This window comes from Arachis hypogaea, chromosome 3 (assembly GCF_003086295.3).
Source record: "Arachis hypogaea cultivar Tifrunner chromosome 3, arahy.Tifrunner.gnm2.J5K5, whole genome shotgun sequence".
NCBI classification, from domain to species: domain Eukaryota; kingdom Viridiplantae; phylum Streptophyta; class Magnoliopsida; order Fabales; family Fabaceae; genus Arachis; species Arachis hypogaea.
Genome location: NC_092038.1, coordinates 1,778,310 through 1,797,515, shown reverse-complemented (window position 1 = coordinate 1,797,515; position 19,206 = coordinate 1,778,310). Strand labels below are relative to the sequence as shown.

The 19,206-nt window shown below is 27.4% G+C and overlaps 3 protein-coding genes across 7 annotated transcripts; 2 read left to right on the top strand and 1 right to left on the bottom strand.

Moving 5' to 3' along the window:
- Positions 1-4,117: 4,117 nt before the first annotated feature.
- On the bottom strand, positions 4,118-10,730 carry LOC140181574 (cytokinin riboside 5'-monophosphate phosphoribohydrolase LOG1-like). The gene is made up of 3 exons (XM_072225563.1): positions 10,656-10,730; positions 10,380-10,524; positions 4,118-4,350 (listed from the first exon to the last, which is right to left on the bottom strand). Exons 1-3 carry the CDS (start codon positions 10,728-10,730, stop codon positions 4,133-4,135), a joined length of 438 nt encoding a protein of 145 aa, XP_072081664.1. The 3' UTR covers positions 4,118-4,132.
- Positions 10,659-11,564, top strand: LOC140181573 (uncharacterized). Its single transcript, XM_072225559.1, has 3 exons — positions 10,659-10,888; positions 10,968-11,120; positions 11,210-11,564. Exons 1-3 carry the CDS (start codon positions 10,814-10,816, stop codon positions 11,402-11,404), a joined length of 423 nt encoding a protein of 140 aa, XP_072081660.1. The 5' UTR covers positions 10,659-10,813; the 3' UTR covers positions 11,405-11,564.
- Positions 11,565-11,603: 39 nt separating this feature from the next.
- Positions 11,604-18,048, top strand: LOC112786244 (uncharacterized). Of its 5 annotated transcripts, none has more exons than XM_072225557.1 (15): positions 11,604-12,392; positions 12,489-12,575; positions 12,658-12,865; positions 12,970-13,093; positions 13,441-13,532; positions 13,640-13,721; positions 13,809-14,455; positions 14,551-14,633; positions 14,741-15,333; positions 15,639-15,733; positions 16,025-16,150; positions 16,243-16,324; positions 16,436-16,534; positions 16,816-16,888; positions 17,274-18,048. In XM_072225557.1, exons 1-2 carry the CDS (start codon positions 11,973-11,975, stop codon positions 12,504-12,506), a joined length of 438 nt encoding a protein of 145 aa, XP_072081658.1. In that variant the 5' UTR covers positions 11,604-11,972; the 3' UTR covers positions 12,507-12,575; positions 12,658-12,865; positions 12,970-13,093; positions 13,441-13,532; positions 13,640-13,721; positions 13,809-14,455; positions 14,551-14,633; positions 14,741-15,333; positions 15,639-15,733; positions 16,025-16,150; positions 16,243-16,324; positions 16,436-16,534; positions 16,816-16,888; positions 17,274-18,048. The 5 variants fall into 5 exon arrangements, with proteins under 5 accessions (XP_072081658.1, XP_072081653.1, XP_072081654.1 ...); XM_072225552.1 differs by having other exon boundaries at positions 15,587-15,733; XM_072225553.1 differs by having other exon boundaries at positions 13,809-14,633; positions 15,587-15,733; positions 17,274-17,465; positions 17,636-18,048.
- The last annotated feature ends 1,158 nt before the right edge of the window (positions 18,049-19,206 follow it).

Here is a 19,206-nt window from a genome sequence, read left to right as displayed (position 1 = left end):
CGATTTTTGAAAAACAATAATTAGCCTTAGACATATATTTCAGCATCTATTTGTTGTGATGCTACGAGAACATGATTTAATAAGAAAAATGACATGAGTTGGATGTTACAAGAACGTGATTTAATAAAGAAAATAACATGATGTCGAATAATAAAGAAAATGACATCATGTCAAACAAAACGAGACACTTAAATGTTAATAATTTTAGAGATAAAATGGTCAGGGATGTTAGATTTTTCTTTGCTTAATTCATTTGAATACTACACCCTAAATAATAGTTGGAAGACTTATTTTTCTAATATATTTTTGATATACAGATTGATCATTTTATTATTAAAAATTTAAAAAATGAATAGATAATTTACATTACTATAAAATTTATTTTTTTTTGTATTTAATAATAGAGTTCAAGCTATATAAATTTTGAAACTAAATGTTTGGAGTTTAAAGCAAGTACAACTTAACTGAGAATAATATAAGATACGTTTAAAGAAAACATAAAATCTTAGTATTTTTTTATTTTTATTAGTTTATGAAATTACATAAATTAAATTATTATAAAAAATAATTTATGTATTATAAAAATTAATTATTATATATATTAGTTAATAATTTTTTATTATTTAAGTTATCTTTAAGTTTTAATTAACATACTAGTGTTAAACCCGTACGATGCACGGGTTTATATTTTAATTTGATATGGTAAATCGAAAATAATATTTTATAATTATAAATTTATAAAGTTTAGTATAACACTATTATCGTCATTATATAATAAACGTATTTAATATGTTGTTTTATCTTTGTTTAAGTAAAATGCAAATGAAACAATTTGAAGTTTATAATATTTTTGAGCTATAAGAAAAAAGACATGAAAAAATAAGAACATATATATAACTGTAATAGTAGAATGTCAATTTTACACTAAATTTTATATTATAAGGCTAATGAAAGTTTATTGACAACCAAGTATTTTACTAACCTCATTAAAAAAATAATTGGCATATGATGTTATGCTCCATGTTACACATTTTATTTCAATTCTGAAAGTATAGTTAATAAATTAGTTATATCTACGACAAATATTTATACAAAAGTATAAATCATAATATGTTACTAAAATAAAAATACTATTTTCTTATTTAAACATTATTAAAAACTTCGTTGAATACGACATTTGTTGTTGATAAGTTTGCCAGTTTGGATTAACTCTTGACAAAGCAACATGAAGTTGCCCATTGGTGAACACTGATTTTAGCAAGTAAAGTCTTATATGCGATAATAATTTACCACATAGTGAAATACCTTGGCTTTCAATATTTTTCTCCTCATATATAGTATCCCGTCAGCCAATAATGTCTAAGTTGTATTCTAAATATGATTTGGTTTGTTAACACTATTAGATATCAATAGCATCACAAACAGTTTTCTCAATTGATGACCAAACCTTATTAATAGCTGCAATGAATTTTCTATCGTCAAGTAATAGTCCCATAAAATAGAAAATATCTTGGAAGCTAGGATATGTAATCCCATTAACTATCATAATAGACTCATATGTTGTGCAATGTTTTTGAATAATTACAAAATTCTCATATAGTAGATATCACATGTAACCGATGGAATATAGTTTAATCTCCTAATAAAATATTCTCTCTTGCGTGGATATCATTTCCTTTCTTCTATATTATAAACAAACTGATTTGAAAACTCAGCATACGTTAAAGTTTGACCTGCTTCAAATTCTTTGTTGGCCTCCATCCATGCTAAGATATTTTATCTTTCCCTTTCTCTTAATCCATGATTTTCTCAAGATTGTCATCGTATTTAAAGATGATATTTTGTTTTTCGGATAAATAAAAGGCAAATAATTTGTTTGCCAAAATTCTCCACACAACCTCCCGTGTAGACAAATACCCACAATCATAAAATCATTTAATCTCATAATACATTTTTTTAAGTATGCTTTATCTTTTATATTTTTAATACTAATATATTAATAATAATATTTTAAATAAAAAGATAGAAAAATATTTATTCACCGAAAATAATTTTTTCCTCAATAAATTAAAATTCTTCAAGCACAAAAAAATATAATATAACAAAAATATTTATAATAAAATAAAATTAAAATAATAATCTAAATAGAAAATACTAAAATAAATAAATTTAAATTTATAGAATAAAATCTCGAAACAAATCTAAATAAATAAATTTACATTGAAGTCAATATTAAAATTTTTAGATTTTATTTTACTCATCTAATATGTATAAGTGTTTATATTAAAAAAAAACTAATTATAACTTAAAAAATAACAACAACAAAAATTGTACTAAATTATATACATATATGTTTTATATTTGAAAATTTAAAAATTAAAAAATTTATAACATTTTAAACACACTTTATAAATTATTTTTTATTAAAGAAATAGTTACAATTTAAAAATTAATAATTATTTATTTATTTTATTTTATAAAGATAAAACCAAGTATTTTTTAAAAAATAACAATATCTTGACGATTGTCTTATGCAAGCTTTTGTCTCTCTCTCATTTTCAATTCCTTTCTTTCTTTCTTAAATCCTATTCGGTGGAATGAATGAATGAAGCCCAAAAAAGTGTTTTATATATAGATAACCATAAGCCACATTTGACTTTTTTTTTTATATTGACCGAAAGCCAAGTAAATGATTTTTTTTTAATTAATAATAATATTAATTTTTTTATTTTTTTAAATATCTCATTATAATAAAAAAAATTTAAAAATCTTAATGAATTTTAAACTTAAAGTATCATAAAATTTAATTTTAATTACATTTAAAAAATATTTTTTTAATTAAAATTCTCAACAAATATAATAAATCATGAATAATGCATTATTCAATTTTCAAAAACTGAAGTTGTTATAATATTCAATAACATCTAAAATGGATTAAAATAACAAAAAATTGTTATCAATAAGTTCGTTAAGTAAAAAATGCAACCGAAATTATCAATAAAATAAACAATTTTATCCATGAATTATACTTTTTTTAAAACAATAAACTTACCAACCAAATACGTATAATCGAACTCAGGAGTATTGAGAGTGTCAAAACTCACAAAATTAAAACCACAAGTAATAACCAAATAACTTCAATTTATATTTAAAAAAATTCTAAATTCCAAACATATAAATCGAAAAAAACCAAAAGAAAAATAACAACTTCAGAAAAAATAATGTTTCTATCAAAACAAACATATACTTTACATTATTCTATTAGATAGACTCTAGAACGGATTCTAAAACACGTGCATCCAAATTCTCAAGTTTCATTCTCAATCTTGATCTTCTTGCAGATTGAGGGATCTCCTTGCACCTTCGAATCTTCCGACTCGGAGAATAGTCGCTTGGCTGGTGTAATAGCATTTTTCAACACTTCGGATTCATCATTGTCCGCAACTTCATTGGAGAATTCAAGTAACAAATTCTGTACAAAATACTACGTTAAATTAAAGACTTCATTCTCACCTTTAATTTTATCTCAATAATATTTTTTGAATAAAATAAAGATCTAACTTTGAGAAAATAAATAAATAAAAGATTCATTTTTTGAACAAATATCTTAGCACCTTCTACTTTTTCTCCTTCAATGATTGAGGATGTCTTTAAAATTGGAAGCAAACCATGGATGTAGTCAACATCCTAAAATTATAATTAGTTATTAATTATTATTTAAAAATTAGATACTACTAATGACCAAAAAAGAGAAAAATAAACTGATTTTTAATAGAAAGTGAAAAATGTGGATTATCAATCATCTTCTTAACTTTATAAGAGGGTGAAAAATATGGATTATTAGATATTTGAACTTCAACGATGAAGAAAAAGGTCTTATCAATTAGGTTAAGAAAAAGTATAGGTGTATCCCATTCTGCAGGGTATTACATAATATATTAATAATAAATAATATAAAAATTACCATTAAAAATATCTTCACTAATATTTTTAGAAATAAATATTGGTTAGAACTTACCAATAGGAGTGGATCAAATATCTTTACACAGCTCTTTTTTAGAACTTGTTTTGTCTCATTGTCAAAGACTACAAAACATGCAAAATAAAATAAAATAGAATTGATGAACAAAAATCAAAGAATGATTAGATGGGAATAAATAAAAATAAATTTAAAATATAAATAATATAAATTTAAAATAAAATAGAAAAATATTAGTAGAAAACTCACGTCTTCATCGAGCCAAACCATCTCAATTGAGTATGGTAATGGAGAATTTCCGTAACTTGGTAGTGTCCATAACCGTATCACTCGTATACGTACACACAAATTGTTGATGGTAGGATTGATGTCTGTAATTTTGTGAATACCAGCAATTGGAATAAGTAGAGAAATTTTGAATATATGTAAAGAAAGGGATTTATGTACTTTAAACAAGGGTAATAATCCGTGCCATACACGTGATAAAATTAAAATTAAAATTTTAAATTATTTTATTAAAATTAATTTAAATTAAAATAATTTAATTAATAAATAAGTAATATGATGTATATTGTTTATTCTTTTTTAAATATGATATTAAGTATATTAACTCAAATGTAACTATTAAGTGTATAAGAATTATGTTTGAATTATGAATTCTTTAAATAAAATTATCCATTTAAAATATTTAAATTATGATTTCAATCATAAATTACAATTATGATTTAAAAAAATTTGATACAATATTATATTTTTTCTCCACTTCTCTATTAATATACTGATATTGCAAGTCTACATTACAATATATATTTTTCTGAATCTTGACTGAAAAAAAAAATAGTTACGTGTTTCTATCATTCAATTTATTTAATACACCATATGCTAACACTAACGATATTTTTAAAAAATATATATATATTGATAAAAATAGATATAATATGATTACAAATATAATATAAATAAATAAAATATATAAATAAATACTAAACCAATATGCTTACCAATGTCTTTGTTAAATTTTATAAATTAGAGAATAATTATGTATTCGGTTGTTTAGTGATCACATAGATGATCAATTAATTAGATTGTAAATTGATATCACAATGTGCATCTTATTTTTTTCTCATTTCTAAATGAAAGCGAGAATTAAGAGAAATAAGTAGTAATATATATATAAAAAAATTTTGCACTACAACACATAATTATTACTAAAAAAATATTCACATTAAAATATTAAAATTTTACATACGTACTGTAAATCATGAATATCAATTACAATGTACTGGTCACTTCTCCTTATCTTTTACTATGATATAAGTTTTTCTTTTCCACTCAATAGTCCAATAATATCTAATTGAACAAAAAAAATTAAATTAAAAGTACCAAATTAAGAACAGATGAGTGAATAATATAAGAAATTAAATTCCGCTTGATTCTTCAATCTCAAAATTTGAAAAGACATAGACCTTCCTTTATACCAATTCATTCTCAAACATTTTTGTCAAATAGTTATTGATTGAACAATAAGTTTTATCGTACTGCTACAAAATAAATTAAATATAAAAGTTATCAACTTCTACAAAGCTATTAAAAAGAATTGTCTTTAAACTTGTGGAATGGCATACTTATAAAATTAACTTAAAATACGAATTACAAATATTTTTAAGAATTTAATTTTGATGCACTGACAATGTAAAGTAGTTTTACACATGCATCCAATTATATAATGACACATCAGTAAAAATAACTACTTTTCACATTGAATGCGTGAATGGTCATACAAAAGAACGGATGTGATTGCACGATTGTATAAAATATTTTACACTGTTAGTATATCAAAATTAAACTCTATTTATAAATTGAACTTAGCATTATTTGAAAAAATTTAGTAAAAGAATCAACTAATTTAGTAAAAGAACTATTTCTATGTAAGCCATCTTATTCTTGTCAACTTGGATGGGACTTTCTATAGCCTTATAATTTTGGTCTTTATTTTTCATATTTTTTCTTCGTATAATTTACTGTAGGTGATACTATTGATAGGATAGTAGACAGTAGCCATTAGATATGAAAAAGAAAAAAAATAGAATAAAGACTATGTCAAAATTATAAATTTTTTAAATGATAAATATGTGAGAGAAAATTCACTATTACTTATTATAGATATATTAATAATATGTCAATATTTTAAAAAATATACTAATAATACTAATAGTTTAAATATTTGCTTCCGACATTACTCAAAATTAAATTGGGATTATCTCTAAAGTCTTAACACTATAAAAAGGATATAATTAATATCTAATATTTTAATAATTAAATACCTAAAATAAGTTAATAAATAACAATAATTAATACTTAAAATATTATATATATATATATATATATATATATATATATATATATATTTGTTTGTGGTATTGCCCAAAATTAAATTGAGGTGATGTTCAAAGTCTTAATATCGCAATTGGAGTATAATTAATACCTAAAGTTTTAATAATTAAATACCAAAAATAAGTTAATTAAATAACAATAATTAATACTTAAAATATTGAAAAAAAATTAATAAATGTGAAAAATAAAAATAAAAAGAATTAATAAATAATAATAGTATTTAAATAAAAAAATTGATAAAGAATAATAATTATAGGTAAAAATAGTGTATTTATTTTAGAGTAAAAAAATATATGAGAAATTATTCAATAACTCGTGTCATGCATATGATAATAAATTGTTCAATAACTTATATCATGCACGTAATAAGGTTGAAATTATAATTTTAAATTCTTTTATTAAAATTAATTTGAATTATAATAATTTGATTAATAAAAAAGTAATACGTTATGCGTTTGTTTCTTTTTAATCTGGTGTTAAGTGTTACAACTCTAATATAATTATACATTATAATTAATTGTGGTATTTTTAATTGATAATTGATAAATAGTTTAATAGTGCATTAAATATTGATTTGATATAATTATAACGAAGATATGTTCCTAAATTAGTATAATTATATATTATTCATTAAATATTAATTATAATATAATTACAATGAAGATATTTTCTATAAAATAATCTAGAATTGAAAAAATTTCATTCATTTTGGAGGGAAAACGGAGGCATGAGAGATCGACACGTCACCTTTAGTAATTGGAGGAAAATCCAATTTTAGTATATTAAGTGAATTTTTTTATTCTCAGAATATATTTATTCTAAATATTCTCTTATTTAGTTTATACATATATATTAATTGTATGTAGATATATTTAAATCACATATATTAGTTATTTTCTTATCATAGTTATTTTTTTGAGCCTACAATCAATCGATAATTTTTTTATTCTTTATTACTAATGTCATCATATGTGTAATCTTCATAAATTATAATAATTTGTTTATAGTAATTTCTTTATTTATGTATACGTGTATATTAGTTTTGTTAAATAATTTTAAATATTTCCTTATATATATATATATATATATTAATTGTATATAAAAATATTTAAGTCATATATATTATTTTTTTTGTTATAATTATATATATATATATATATATATGATTAAATTTTATTCTACAATCATGCAATAATTTTTTAAATACTTTTAATCATTTTTCTATAATTCAAAGTAATAGATTTTGAAGAAATGACAATTTGACCATTATAACTATATATCATTCATTTTCTAATACTAATTATAATATAATTATACTAATTATTATTATCATTAAAATGATTAAAAGTATTTTTAATTAATAATTAATAAGTAGTTTAATAGTGCATTAAATATTGATTTGATATAATTATAATGAAGATATGTTCCTAAAATAGTATAATTATATATTATTCGTTAAATATTAATTATAATATAATTACAATGAAGATATTTTTATAAAATAATCTAGAATGTAAAAAATTTCATTCATTTGGAGGAAAATAGAGCATGAGAGATCGACACGTCACTTTAGTAATTAGAGAAAATAGATATAATAATATAAATAAAAATGTATATTAATAGATATAAATAATAAAATAATTATAATAAAAAACAATTTAACAAATATGGAATTTTTTTACATAGATTATCATACTATAAATTATAATTTTATAACTTCAATATAATTATATATATATAAAAATAATTATATAATATATAATTATATTATATTTCAATAATTATATGAAAAAAAAGAATAAAATAGATATATAATAATATATATTATTTATATATAATATATATATATTATATAAATATAAAGTAATATATAATTATAATTTTTATTCATTATTATATAAAATTATATTAATATAAAATATCAAATATTAATTAATAAAAATGTATAATATATTATTATTATTATTATTATTATTATTATTATTATTATTATATAAAACTGTGAATAATACTAATAAAATTATTACATATGAATGAGAATTAGAATTTTATCAATTATATCAATTATATAAGTTATTATTATTATTATTATTATTATTATTATTATTATTATTATTATTATTGAGTAATGATGATAATTCATGTGATAATGAATATTACCTATAAAACATCTAAAATTAAATAATATTCAACAGTAATTATGTGACAATTATAATTCAAAAATTACTGTATATAAAGTCAGGTGAATGATTATTATAATTGATATAATAATTACTATAATTGCTACATATTCTCAATCTTATCGGTTGTATTAATTTAACTATATCAATTATATTCAAACCATCCTCTTGTTAAATAAGCTTCATCATCCACTATTTATGCAATGCGGCAAGGTATAGAATTGCCACACCGAGAAATCAAACTAACCCTTATTCCTCTCAATGACATTGCATGCATGCAAAAGAAAGCCGATAATTTCTGAAAAAAAAAATCACAATATGTTATAAAATTATTATAATAATGAACAGCTTAAAATAAGAAAAATTAAATATATTACCAATTATTAAAATTGCATATCCGAGTTTGTCACAAATTTAGCAAAACTGAACTTAAACTAAGGGAATTCAATCTCAGTATGTGCTCCACTTCGAAGATTTTCGGGCAGACGTAAAAAGCATGAAGGGAATGGAACTTGAACTTGCTCTATAAAATTCGTGGATGCAATTCCTCAATCAAAAATCAAGCTCCTCCCAAGAAAGCTAACTTTAACCACATTCCATTAGATTGGTCATAATAGGTGAGTAGATCCAACAATCATTCGGTAAAGTAGATATTATTGCCCCTTCTTTGAACGCTTACATCCATGTAGTTGGAACTTGAATCAGTGAAGACAACTCGATAAGATATTTCATTGATGTGATACATTGTAAACGATTGTGGTAAAAGACAATTGAACTGGAACATTAGACGATAAGAACAACTTAGAGTAACAACAATTAATAAATTATTAAAAGAATAATATAATAGAATGAGTATATGAAAAATATTATAAAAAATTATAAATTGTACCTTAAAAGGATCAACTTCAATAAAAAATGAAGAATACATTCTTATTCTATGAAGTAGTAAAAAAATATTAAATATAGAATTATGAGCTAACTCTCAAATTTAGATTGATGTACGACAGGAAAACACTATTTATAGACCTTAGTAAAACAAAAATAAATATGTAAATTAATTACTATTAAGGCAATTTGTTATTATGTACAGTAATTACGCATTATAATTGATAAGTAATTTAATAGTGCATTAAATATTGATTTGATATAATTATAATGAAGATATATTCTTAAATTAATATAATTATATATTATTCATTAAATATTAAATATAATATAATAATATAATTATAATAAATAATTTAGAATAGATGAAAAATTTTATTCGTTTTGGAGGGAAAACGGACTCACGAGAGAGTGACACGTCACCCTTATTAGTTGGAGAAAAACCCAGTTTTAGTATATTAAGTAGATTGTGGTGCTTTACATCTCTCATAACTTATATTTTTATAGTTGACTCATAACTAAAATTTTTTAAATTTGATTGACTTTAATTTAAATTTAAATTAAAAGTCAATCAAATTTGAAATTTAAAAAATAACAACCTAAGTAAAATAACCCAAATAAATAAAATAATTTAAAATTTAAAAAATAATAACCTAAGTAAAACAACCCAAACTTAAAATTTGAAAATAACAACGTAAGTAAATAATAATTTATAATTTATAATTTATAAATATAAATCTAAAAATTTCTAGTGATGACACCTAAACAAATAAACTCTCAGATTCAACGTATGAGCGACACATAAGCAAATGAACTCCCTATTTGTATTACTATAAAGATAAAGATAAAGATATATATGATATATATAATATTTTATTATTATTTTTGTGCCATCCCGTGCAACGCACGCGTCGATGCACTAGTATTACTATATAACTAACCTCCATCTTTTTGACAAGGTCTTTTGGTGAAGGGGGCAGATACGATTATGTGGCGAGTTTTGGGGCTAATGAAGCCTTCTTCCACAGCTTTGTCAATGAAAGACAATAACGAATTGTAGTATCCATCTACATTCAGTAACCCCACCTTGCAATAATAAAATAATATTACAAAAATTATTATATTTTTCCTCAATAAAACAAGTAATATATAAATAAGAATATCCCTTAAACAAGTACAATAATTTTTTAATTTAAAAGTTTCAATTTAGTTCTTACTGGTTTGTTGTGGATTCCAAGCTGAGCCCATGTTATGACCTCAAGAAGCTCCTCAAGAGTTCCATAGCCACACATAAAAACAAATATAAAGAGTAGAAAAACGTAGATAGGATACGAGCCCAAAAATCCATTGTTAACCTAGCTTTACTCTCATCAAAATGGCATCGGAGGAAGACAAGGCGCTGCCTCTCGTGAATACTGATGACGACCCGGACTCCCACATGATTAATAAGGTAAGCTTCTACGATGAATAATTTTTTTTTTTTTGGTTTCAATTTGATTATGGTGCTGTTATTTGTGTGTGAATTGAAGATGGCAACGGTGGAGTCTGAGCTTTCTGAGAAAGAGAAAGAGGAGATGCGGCTACTTTATGAGAGAGCAGAAAGAAGGGGGCCCGCCATCAGCTGCTTTCCCCGTCGTCGAAAACCAGCGCAGAAACAACGACGACTCTTTGAACCAATTAAGGTAAGCTTATACGATGAATAGTTTTTCTTTCAATTTGATTACGGTGCTGTTAATTGATTAGCCCTAACATGTAACCTAATCTTGATGAGATTTCTAAGAAAGGGAAAGATGAAATTCTCTACCCTCCTGGTCGAGAAGCAGAACTTGCATTAAATGTGCAGAAACTACGATCAGAACTGATTCACCTCGGCTTATTTGATGAGGAAGCCCCAAGAAGAACTGAGAGGGACCCGTTTGCCGCCCCAAGGCCATTCCAACAACACTTCAAAGGAGAAGCCTCCTAAATAAGGACCAACAGCAATAGTGTGAATTCATTCCTGAAATAGCTTTCCATTTGTTTCATACCATAGAGTCCTAGATCAATTACATGCAAACTATTTTCTCTAGCTAGTTTATTATTTTTTGTTCTGGATTATCATCATATAACAATACATGCTTATTATATTTCTGCTGTGTGGATTCAAATATACTCACAATATTATATACCATATAATAAAGTGCATTATTTCCGTAAGATAACTATATCAAAAAGAGAAACGAAAAACAGAATTGTTCACCCCCCAAAAGAACAGGCTTAATTTGATTTTCGGCCAAAAAGAGCTTGCTGTTAGAGAATGATTTTGTGTTTTGCGACTTACCTTCCCGCCCGGAATTATAGCATTTTGAATGATGATGAAAAATGGACTACCTTATCCTGTATAGTTTATATCTAAGTTTTTCTTCTCCGGGCTTTAAGCCCCGTATTAGTACCCCAAAAAAAAAATACAAATTTGGATGTTAATACCAACAAAATATTTATAGATTTGGATGTTGTATGATGAGAAAGTTACAAAAGCTTAGAAGTTAGAAACAATGTTCTATTCTGAAACGGAGAAGGTTGGTTGTGAAGGCGAGGTGAAGGAGGGTGGTGAGGTATGTTGTTCTAAGGAAGATGGTGTTGTTGGTGGGGCAACACCGGTTTCAATTACAGGTGATGGTGGTAGTTTGAAGTGTTCTGTTGTTTCTATGGAGAAGCCATTTAGGAGGTTTACTAGGTCTCTACTAAAGAGAAAGTTGGAAGATGATGTTAGTGGCGCAAAGGTTGGGAATGATAAGGTAAATAACAATGCCAAAGCTGTTGAAGTTGGTGATGATGTCAAGCAGGAAATGGAAGATGGTGCATTGGTTGCTGTGTCCAAGGCTAGTACTAAGAGGTGCCCAACAAGTCTGAAGGAGCTTCTAGCCACAGGGATTCTTGAGGGTGTGGCAGTGAATTATGCTCACAGTGTGAAGGTGTTGGCTGATTTTCCTTCTTATCGCATAGGCTCTCTTTTGAGATATGAGTATTGCTGTTGAAAATGTGAGTGTCTGAATTTGAGAAATTTGCAGGCAAGCAAGGCTGGATAAGCAGGGCTTCGGGGAGTGATTAATGGTGATGGGATTGTGTGCAATTGTGAAGATTGCCATGGTGTTGAGGTAAGTAAAATGAAGATACACTTTATGTTACTGTATGGTCTAAAATATTGTGTGTCAGTTCCTTTGTTTTTTGTGGAACTAGGTTGTGACGCCCACCTTGTTTAAGCTTAATGCTAGTCGTTTAAACAAGTGCCCCCCCGAGTATATATACCTTGAGAATGGGAGTACTCTTCGTGATGTCATGAATGCATGTTTGGATGTACCATTAGAAACCTTGGAAGAAGTTGTCCAAAAAGTCATTGGAGGAGGCTTGACCATAAAGAAATCTACCTTTTGTTTTAACTGCAGAGGTTTGAGATTCACTTGTTTGATTTCCTGTCCTTTGTTGACGTGCTTGCAAGCTTATTCCAGTCAGGCTAACAAGTAACACTATTTTATCATTGTACATTTGAAGATGCCAATGTTGTGTCGAGACTATTCTGCAATTCATGCATGGAGTTGAAGGAATGCCCTCCTAACCTCCCCACTCAAACAACCGACACCAGCAATTGCAATGTTTCACTTGCAGTTCAATCCAGGTACTAGTTGTTTGCTTGATGATCATAATTAGTATATCATGGAATACTATAACACTTCAAGAAAGAAAAGCATGACATTTGTTGGATAGCAAGGCATTTTTTTTAAGTCATCGTCATATGTAATATAGGTAAGGCCATCGTCAGAATTTACCGAGCATTTCTTTTCTGTATACTAGCCGGATGACAAGTTTGGTTTCAGGCATTCATACATTGGTGATTTATTTGAGTATCATTTGTATAAATGTATTTGCATGTCACTCCTACAGACGTATTACAAAACTGATTGGAATTTCTTTGCCTCAATGTAGTCATATGATTATATAACATGAACTTTTTTACCATTGCAGATCCCCGGAACCCATTGTGGTTCAAAGTCAATAAACAATGGAATGAAGCACAGCACATCTCGTGATAAGAGTGATGGAAAAGTAACTACGAAGTAAGCATTTGTGTTCTGTTGGAAAGTGCAATTTTTGTGTATGAATTAAATATTATTTTTATTTGTTTCGACATGTATTTTTCTCTCTTATACGTGAATTTTGAAAGGGATCTACGCTTGCATAAGTTGATCTTTGAAGCAGATGTGTTGCCAGATGGAACAGAAGTAGCATACTATGTTCACGGAAAGGTTGCATTGCATTGATAGTGACTCGTCTTTATTTTCCTATTTTTATAAATTATTGTTCTTCTGAATGTGCTTTTCTTGTGTTGGCAGCGACTATTGGATGGTTACAAGCGGTGTTTTGGAATAGTTTGTAGCTGCTGTGACAAAGAGTTACTTCTTCTTATGTAGTGTAATTGTCCTATATATTTGGTTTCAACTAGACATTTGACACTTCCTTTTGAAATACAAAATAAAAATGAATGAGCAGATTAGCCCCTCCCAGTTTGAAGCTCCTGCCGGTTGGGCATCACGTAGGAAACCATGAGTTCTGTTGTTCAAACTCTATTATTGGATTAAGTTATTATCTCCATGCATTTGGCTTTACATTACAAGGCTTGTCGGTATTCATTGCCTCTTCTCATTTGAAAACTTCTCTCTCGCCCCTCTTCTTTTTTTCGCCATTTGTTCTCCTTCAACTTTCTAGCCTCAAATCTCGATGTGTTTGGACCCTCAAATTTTATAGTATGGTGTATTGAGAAAATTGACTAGTGTTTGCTTCCCTGTTCTAACATTTTGATGTATGTATTGCAGTTACCTCCACAGGTACACATCTAATGGAGTCTCACTCCATGAGCTGTCCATCAATTATTTAAAAGAACGGAAGTTTTCCTCCAGTGATAATGATGACCTCTGCAGTATATGTTCTGATGGAGGGGATCTTTTGTGTTGCGATGGATGCCCGAGAGCATTTCACATTGGTGAAGTCCCAGTAACTTATTCTTTTCCATATTGTGTATAAATTGATTCTTTTGTAATATACTTGTATAAGTAATCTTACTTTACTGTGACGAAGATGGCAACGGTGGAGTCTGAGATTTCTAAGTCCGACTAAGAACTAGGGGGCCCTCCATCTTCTTACCCCGTCGTCCAAGACCAGTACGTTTAATTTTGTTATTACCAATAGTCTTATACTGCACTTTTTGTTACTCATGCCTACTCTACTTTTGAATCTTAATCTATCTAAATATTTTCTCTCATTGCAGGGATTTGCAATGCCAAAGGGAGCACAAGGCATGGCAATGTTGTGGTTGCTATTACCTAGCTAGTTTATTATTTTTAGTTCTGGATTATCATCATATAACGATACATGGTTATTATATTGCTGCTGTGTGGGTTCAAATATACTCACAATATTATGCAATAAAGAATTGAAGAGTATTTATAGTATGTGAATTGGTGAATGAATGAAAAATGACTTAATTGATTGAATGGATTTTACATTATGCACCCTAGCTTTTACGTTATACTAGTATCTTCAATTGAGCCTCCATTTTTGAATTCAGATTCAGTCTCTGTTTTCTCCACTGCTGTGCTTTTCTTTTATGTGTACATAAGTAGTAATATGTATCTATATTCTTGCTATTTCACTCTTAATTAATTATTTTTATGTTGCAAGTTCTGTCAAGGGGAGGGGAGGCTGTACAGATGACTACTGACCATGAACCTAATACTGAGCGGGGCAGCATTGAGAACAGAGGTGGCTATGTCTGAAAAACAATTGGTTCTAAACAATTTTGTTTTGCAGGTACTTTAAATTGGTCTTTGACAGAGGTCTTATAGGAGTCTATCATGATTGGTAAGTTCTATGCTCAGAATTTCATGTATTTTCACTTAAGGGGATATCGGAAAGAGCCTTTGGAGTTCAATATTTTGTCTTCTATAATGTGGCAAACCTCCAAACCGTTCGTAGTAAATGTCTTAATGATAATTATTATTATTCGTCTTTTTGAAAAATAACTCGAGTACATCTATATTCTAACTTGTTTTTTTCTTTAATTAGGACCCTTCTTTCTGGCAAAAATTTTCATTATCATTAACATGTATTGCAGTTTTCAATGGGTTAGTGTTTTGGATCTGAGACGTTTTGTTATTGTTCTCAAGTGCGAACCTTTCTCAACGTATCCTCGAACTTATGATCTGATCCATGTGGCCAGCATTGCATCACTTACAAAAGATCCAGCTTCTGGAAAAAGAAGGTATGATCGTCATAGCCTCTTGTTTCATCTGTTGTTTCCCAGTTGTGATGACTCATTCTAGGGAATAGTGTGATGTGATTTAAATTTTAATAGACTAATAACTGCCTCAACTAACTTGTGGCTATTGCTGTCTGATGCTCCTATCTTTGTACATATCTCTTTTCCTATCCAAAATCAAAGTGTTTTATATCATTAATTTGGATGGATTCAAAGTTTCTACAGCACAGGTATGCTTTTAATTGGCTTCCAGGTTACAATGATGTTATTTGATATTCTAAACTTAAATTTCAGGTGCTTGTGATAGGTGCTACAAATAGATTAGACATTCTTGATCCCGCTTTGTTGAGGAAGGGTCGTTTTGACAAGATCATTCGAGTTGGTTTGCCATCAAAGGATGGAAGATTTGCCATTTTGAAGGTGATTTCCTCCTCCGACAATTTATGCATAATGAACCTTGCTTCGAGAAGTATTTCATTGTCTTTATCCATCTTTTTTCGTGTGTAAACTAGGTGCATGCTAGGAATAAATTCTTTCGCTCAGAGGCATTTGGATTACATTGGGCGAGATGAGCTACTTGAGGCATTAAAGAGGGTTGGTGGTTTCTCTGCATCATTTTGGCAGGGCAATATATTTTTTCTTCTGATGTGTTTAATGTTTTCTGCTTCCGCTTCATATCTTATTGTGGATCTTGTGAATTTGCAGCGAAAAGGAACTTTTGAAACAGGGCAAGAGGATAGTGCTGAAATTCCTGAAAAATTGAAGCTTAGACTGGCATACAGAGAAGTGGCAGTTGCTGTTCTTGTATGTTATTATCCTGAACCACACCACTTTTTGCTCTTAAATTAATCTATTAATATTGCAAGTATTGGTATAGATAAGTTTGTGTAATATTCACTTGCATGAAACAGCAAGAATTTGTGTGTAATATTCACTCATTAAATCATGAAGGATAAAGAGAAAGAGTTAGTGTTCATATATAAAGAAGCTGAGTGTGTTTTCAGAATTTCAAGTGGAACAGCAAAGACATTGCTACATAAATTTATTGCCGTCCTTTTAAGAAAATCTATGTTCTTGTCTCCTAGATTCTGACACTGGAGAACCACCCCAAAATATTCGAGCCTGGCTCAAATTTGTCACTGCTTGTTGTCTAATACGGTAAGCCACAACAGTGAATCTACTTAGATAATTATGTGAATTGATTTTCTGTTACTTTATTACCTTTGGCACACTTAAAGAATTCCCGAATTAAGTGTTTACTAATGATTTTTGGGTTATCATAGTTTATTTATTGACCATCACCAATGTCTATTGTACCATAGTGATTCTTGATTAAGTGTTTATTTGTAACTTGAGTATATACATATTTAAGGTGTCAATCCTTGTTATTTTAGGCTTTTTCATTGATGTGTTTTTGAATGGCAGTGTGCGTTATGATTCATGATTCAAAAGTTAGACATGATTTTAGGACATGATTTATGATTTGACATCCTTGTTTAGTGGTTTGACAATGTCAACTTATGCCTTTTTATTCTCACTGCAGGAGTAAACGACCAGCATTTTCTGTTGTAGAAGCTGAAGAACTCATTGAAAGCATTATATGTCTATTCCTAGATCGCCAGTTTCAAGGTTTATTAGTGCTTTTGAATGATTGCATTCAAGCCATTGTTAATTACTTCACAGACCAGGAATGGCATTCAAGTTATGAGAGCATAGCAAAATTCGTTGCTTCCAGGTTGTTATTATTTTTGGTGTCAGTAATAGTAATTCAGTGATGCTACAAACTTCTTTGGCACCACAAAACTTCCTTATATAGATAGATAACATCAACCTTGTGCTACTTCATGAATCAAAATACATAGTTATTCATCACTTGTTCAATTTTTGAGAGAGGAATTAATACAGAGTAGCTCAGCTAGAAAGCCTTGGAGTTGGGGAGGCTTTGAAGGACCAAGGAGTGTGCAGGTGGAACTATGTTCTCAGAAATGTTCAACAACATGTTAGATCGTTTTCACAGTTTCCTTCTTCCTCTGCTATGGTCTCCATTACAGTACTCAAGAGGTCCCAAAAAGCTAAGCAGTCAGAGGAATCATTAAGAGAAGTCATGTACTTATCTTGTTGGGGTCCTATCTAAATGTTGGTAATGAGATCCATTTAGGACAATAGAGAAACAAATTTTCATCTTTGATGCTACTAGCTAGGCCATGATTCCATGTAGTCTTGTATAGGTGGGGTCATATAAAACAATTATTTCATCTTGTTGTATACATAACATCCTCGTATGGTACAAGATGAATACAGGAGTTGTTTGGTTATAATGATTCTTCTTCAATATAGAATGCTTACTTTTTTGTTAAGGTAGAAAACTCCTATTTTCATGATATGTTGTGGTGTTGGGACTTGGGAGAATTCCTTTTACTATTTTTAGTCTCTTAATTTTGGGTAAGTGTTCATCAAATCAAATTCTATCTTTAAAAACATAACATCATAGGTTTGATTATGCATAGGTGGGATGATGTGAAGGGATCAACATTCAAATTTAGTATTTGTTAGTTGTTGCCATAAACTATCGTTCAAATAATACTTCATTAATTACTCTATTTCATAATCTTGTTTTCTTACAAATAACTTTACTACGAGAATAAAAAGAGGATTTGTCTAAGGTGGAAAAAGTATAAAGTGGAACCAGGGAGAATATGCCATTTTTGTGGCTGTGATGATTTTTTACTATATTTTTTTATATTACACGGATGACTTTTAAGTTAGTTAAATTATAATGAATAAATTAAAAAATGGCCAAATTATACTAGTAATTTTAAGACGTAAATTTAGTGAGAAGAAAATGTGGGCTTTTGTGATAAATATGTATTTAGTAAAATTAATTTATTAAAAAATAATATATATCTATATATATATATATATTTATCAAAATCAGTTATACTTTTATTTTTATATTGATAAAAATAAAAGAAAATTGGTATTAATTTTGTTTGTTTTGCTTTGTTTTATTGATACCAAAAAAATATATAATTAATTCAAATTTTTCAACAAAATTATTAACAAAGCAAATATCAAATTTGAAACCCTTATATTACAAACTATGAAATTTATATATTATTTAACTACTCTAATTATTATTTGTATAATACTATTAGTTAAGTATATAGTCCCAAAATATTTTTGTAGTGCAACAAATTTTATATGTTGTGTACTAAAATTTATGTACTGTGTGTATTTTATTGATTGGGTATCAAATATTCTAGACATATGGTTCTTTAAAGATTTTTGTATTGTGCATCAAAATTTATGTGATGTGAATCAAAAATTTTTGTGCTCTAATTTTCTGAACATATATAAAAGAAGAAGATGAAGAAGACAACGACATTAAGAAATAATAAGAGAAAAAAAAAAGAAAACGACGATGTTATTGAAGAAGAAGAAGACGACGAAATCGACATTGACGAACGATAATGAAA

Excerpts from the sequence above, each read along its gene's own strand:
- LOC140181574 (XM_072225563.1), bottom strand. The coding sequence starts at position 10,730 with ATGTGTGGCTATGGAACTCTTGAGGAGCTTCTTGAGGTCATAACATGG. Across the intron at positions 10,525-10,655 it reads TTGGAATCCACAACAAACCA|GTGGGGTTACTGAATGTAGA; the intron begins GTAAGAACTAAA and ends TATTATTGCAAG. Across the intron at positions 4,351-10,379 it reads ACCTTGTCAAAAAGATGGAG|ACATCAATCCTACCATCAAC; the intron begins GTTAGTTATATA and ends ACAAAATTACAG.
- LOC140181573 (XM_072225559.1), top strand. The coding sequence starts at position 10,814 with ATGGCATCGGAGGAAGACAAGGCGCTGCCTCTCGTGAATACTGATGAC. Across the intron at positions 10,889-10,967 it reads ACTCCCACATGATTAATAAG|ATGGCAACGGTGGAGTCTGA; the intron begins GTAAGCTTCTAC and ends TGTGAATTGAAG. Across the intron at positions 11,121-11,209 it reads GACTCTTTGAACCAATTAAG|ATTTCTAAGAAAGGGAAAGA; the intron begins GTAAGCTTATAC and ends AATCTTGATGAG.
- LOC112786244 (XM_072225557.1), top strand. The coding sequence starts at position 11,973 with ATGTTCTATTCTGAAACGGAGAAGGTTGGTTGTGAAGGCGAGGTGAAG.